Raw genomic sequence first — 4,038 nt, forward strand, 5'->3', positions numbered from 1 at the left:
AACTAAATTTACTCTAAAGTCTAAACCACTTGGGTTGATCTAGTGGTGTTTGTTTGAGTCATTGGAGTATGCTCATATTAAGGTTTCACATTTGATTCCTTCTAGTGGACGGTGTGATTGATCCCTCGAATTAGTCGATCATAGAGCTGAATACCGAATTTTAAAGAGGAAAAAAAACTAAATTTACTTTTACCATTTATAAATTTTCTTTTAAAGAAAAAAAAATTAGGGAAGGTAAAATTATTATTAATATCAATGATACAAATTATCATCATAAGTGGGATTAGAATTATCTCCTTTTAGAGTACAAGTAAACTCTTGCTATTAAGTTGGCACATCTTATTTTCTCAAATTTGAATTCTTATGGTGTCAATTTTTATGTTGAGTCAATTCATACTTGATTTGTTTCGACTTCAATTGCATTTTTGTTAGCAAATGGTAAAATTGATCTCTAAGATTACTCGATCCTTGAGTTTAATACATAATTAAAATAGAAATAATAAAATTGACCTCTTAGACAATTTTGAGAAATGAAATGTTCATTTACTCCAATGAAAATTGAAAATGAGGGACATGGAAAAACAGGTTTGCTCTATCACTCTCAATTGAAACACGAGATCATTTTTATTTTTATTTTTATTTTAATAAAAGATTCTGATTAAATTGTGGAGACTGCAGAACCAAATTCTTTTTATGGACATCATATGCTTAACGCATAATTAGGACTTTTGAAAAGGTAGATAAAGAATTCATTGTTCGGCGAGGATAGAATAGGAAATTCGTACATCATGCCGGCAGGTATTTTTCTGGGAATAGAAAATTAAGCAAATTCACACACGTCATCCATTATTATTACACAATTTCCATTATGAACGAAGGCCGAAATGATAATTAACTAGTATGATACCCGTGCCAAGCACGGGGCAAAACTTTAAAAATTTACTTATTTTTGTTTACAACATAAATAAAAATTATGATGAATAGAGTAACAAAAAACGCATGATAAAAAATAATGGTCGATTTTTAGAAAATCAAATAACTCATATAATTTCTTTTCGTGATATCTAAACTAATGGTCAAATTTTAGGAAATCAAACTTACGATTTATTGACACCATTAACAAAAATATATCATCAAACGGTGAATCTCATTTAAAGTAATAACGGATTTGTGCTACATGAGCTCACACATCTCGATGCATCTTCGCATAATATCGATGAAAGTTATTTTTATATCACTGTAGTTGGTTGTGTATACCACTTATACATAATCCACCTTAACAAAATATAAATGTTTTCTTATAAAAAAAACGATTCAACAGGAGAAATAAATAAAACAATTGTCAACACTATTTGAAACTTCAACATATTATTTTGAAGCGTGTTTCATAATAGTCATCTGTTATTCATAATAGTCTGAACTGCAAAAAAAATGATGTGAAAAAAAAATACGAAGTTAGAAAAAAAATACACAAATAATAATAAATGAAATTTAAGGAACATTAATAGTATATTATAGTGTTAAGAAATAACCTGAAAAGTTTAGAAATCTTTATACGTTCTGAAAAACTTCGCGATAGACAACATTTGTGGTCTCACTACAAATATTATCATCTTCATCCAAAATCAACAACTTCAATCCCTTTCTAGATGTAACGCGAGAGACAGCAACATAAAGTTGTCCGTGAGTGAAAACGGGCTTCGGAAGATAAATGCCTACATGAGATAAAGACTGGCCTTGACTTTTATTGATGGTCATTGCAAAACAAAGAGTTATTGGAAATTGCCTACGCTTAAATTTAAATGGTAGGCCAGGATCACTTGGTAGCAAATCAAATCTAGGAATAAATATTTTATCCCCCGCATTTTTTCCTGTAATGACCGTAGCACTTATACTTTTCTTCCCTAGGTGGGTCACTGTTAACCTCGTACCATTACATAAACCTTTTGCCTGATCAACATTTCTCAGGAGCATAACAGGACATCCCACTTTTAGTTTCAACTTGTGATTAGGAATCCCCGAAACCTTGATATCATTTAAAAATTCTGTTGTGAACCAATCTCCTTGAATCTCGGAATTTTCATCTGATCGAACACAGGAGTCAGAGCTTAAAAACTCTCTCTCATCACCGGGAATCAGTGACATAAGATAATCATTAACATACTCAACTGATTCAAGAGTCGGGGCAAGAATTCCTCTTTCTTGAAAAAATTGTGGATTGTTAATATTATCCAGAAAGTTTGGATATACAAAATCGACCAAAGACATCAACGGATTTGTAGTATCAGTTATAAGCAAGTCTTCAGGGATTTTAATATTGCTCTGACCATCTACATCTGCATTGTCATCACCGTCACCAATTGATAGTATCCATTTACCAAAATCTGCAATTTCTTTTTGTTCAGCCGGTATAGATGATGCACCCAATCTCATATTCACATTAAGTCGCATTACAGTACAATGAGCCCATAATTTTGAAGAATTAATTGCCGAAGAAACAATATCTTGTCTTGACCCTCTCCTGATTACAGGTAATATCTGTCTGAAATCACCGCCAAGAACCACTGTTATACCACCAAACGGTTTGTATTTGTTGAGCGGATGTTTCTTTTCCATAATATCTCGCAAAAATCTATCAACACATTCAAAACATAGTTTATTCATCATTGGTGCCTCATCCCAAATTATTAACTTGGCTTCAGAAATTAGCTCTGCCTGTAGACTATCCTTTTTAAAGTTGGATGTAGACAACTCATTAATCTCAATAGGGATTCCAAAAGATGAGTGTGCAGTTTTTCCACCTGGTAATAACAGTGATGCAATTCCGCTAGAAGCTGCATTTAATACAATTAAACCTTTTGATCTAACAGCAGCAGACAATGTTTTCCATATAAATGTTTTTCCAGTACCCCCATAACCATATAAGAAAAAGAAACGACCATAACCTGAAAGAACGGATTCCATAATCTTATCATATGCATCCCTCTGCTCACTGGTCAACATGGATAATAGAGAATCATGTGTCTTTGCCAATTCAGTCTTGTCATAATTAAGGGCATCTACGATAAACATATTGTTGTAGGTCGCCATGCCGGTACGATCTGGCTGTGGCATAGACTTGTAATTCTCAAGAGTTTTTCCATTTAAAATAAGCAGCTTTTCAATCTCTATTAAACACAAATTCTTCAAATCATTTTCACTAATTTGTAGATCTGCAATTTGTGAATTAAACTTGTAAAATTATATGTTTACAAAATATAAAATTCAATAATAATAAAATAATGAGTTAAATAAAATTAGAAATAACCTGGAATTTTCAATTCCCTCCTCCAAATTTTACACCACAATTTCAAAGGATCTTTGTTTGTATTTATTAAATAACTTAATAAGAGACTAAAAAATATATTTTGACGATAAATAACTTAATAAGAGATTAAAAAATATATTTTGATTAAATAACTTAATAAGAGACTAAAAAAAGTATTTTATTTGGAAGAATAAATTGATTGATGTTCTTTAGTTTAATGTGATAAACTAAATTTACTCTAAAGTCTAAACCACTTGGGTTGATCTAGTGGTGTTTGTTTGAGTCATTGGAGTATGCTCATATTAAGGTTTCACATTTGATTCCTTCTAGTGGACGGTGTGATTGATCCCTCGAATTAGTCGATCATAGAGCTGAATACCGAATTTTAAAGAGGAAAAAAAACTAAATTTACTTTTACCATTTATAAATTTTCTTTTAAAGAAAAAAAAATTAGGGAAGGTAAAATTATTATTAATATCAATGATACAAATTATCATCATAAGTGGGATTAGAATTATCTCCTTTTAGAGTACAAGTAAACTCTTGCTATTAAGTTGGCACATCTTATTTTCTCAAATTTGAATTCTTATGGTGTCAATTTTTATGTTGAGTCAATTCATACTTGATTTGTTTCGACTTCAATTGCATTTTTGTTAGCAAATGGTAAAATTGATCTCTAAGATTACTCGATCCTTGAGTTTAATACATAATTAAAATAGAAATAATAAAAT

General features: G+C 30.8%; 1 protein-coding gene across 2 annotated transcripts; it reads right to left on the minus strand.

The window, feature by feature from the left end:
- Positions 1–1,128: 1,128 nt before the first annotated feature.
- Positions 1,129–3,080, minus strand: LOC123897055 (ATP-dependent DNA helicase PIF1-like). Of its 2 annotated transcripts, none has more exons than XM_045947554.1 (2): positions 1,533–3,080; positions 1,129–1,415 (listed from the first exon to the last, which is right to left on the minus strand). In XM_045947554.1, exon 1 carries the CDS (start codon positions 3,070–3,072, stop codon positions 1,552–1,554), a length of 1,521 nt encoding a protein of 506 aa, XP_045803510.1. In that variant the 5' UTR covers positions 3,073–3,080; the 3' UTR covers positions 1,129–1,415; positions 1,533–1,551. The 2 variants fall into 2 exon arrangements, with proteins under 2 accessions (XP_045803510.1, XP_045803509.1); XM_045947553.1 differs by having other exon boundaries at positions 1,129–1,420.
- Between the last annotated feature and the right edge of the window lie 958 nt (positions 3,081–4,038).

The sequence above is a fragment of the Trifolium pratense genome, linkage group LG7, assembly GCF_020283565.1.
Source record: "Trifolium pratense cultivar HEN17-A07 linkage group LG7, ARS_RC_1.1, whole genome shotgun sequence".
In the NCBI taxonomy this organism is placed as follows: domain Eukaryota; kingdom Viridiplantae; phylum Streptophyta; class Magnoliopsida; order Fabales; family Fabaceae; genus Trifolium; species Trifolium pratense.

Bases quoted from the DNA above. Each gene is read 5' to 3' on its own strand.
- LOC123897055 (XM_045947554.1), bottom strand. From the start codon at position 3,072: ATGTTTATCGTAGATGCCCTTAATTATGACAAGACTGAATTGGCAAAG.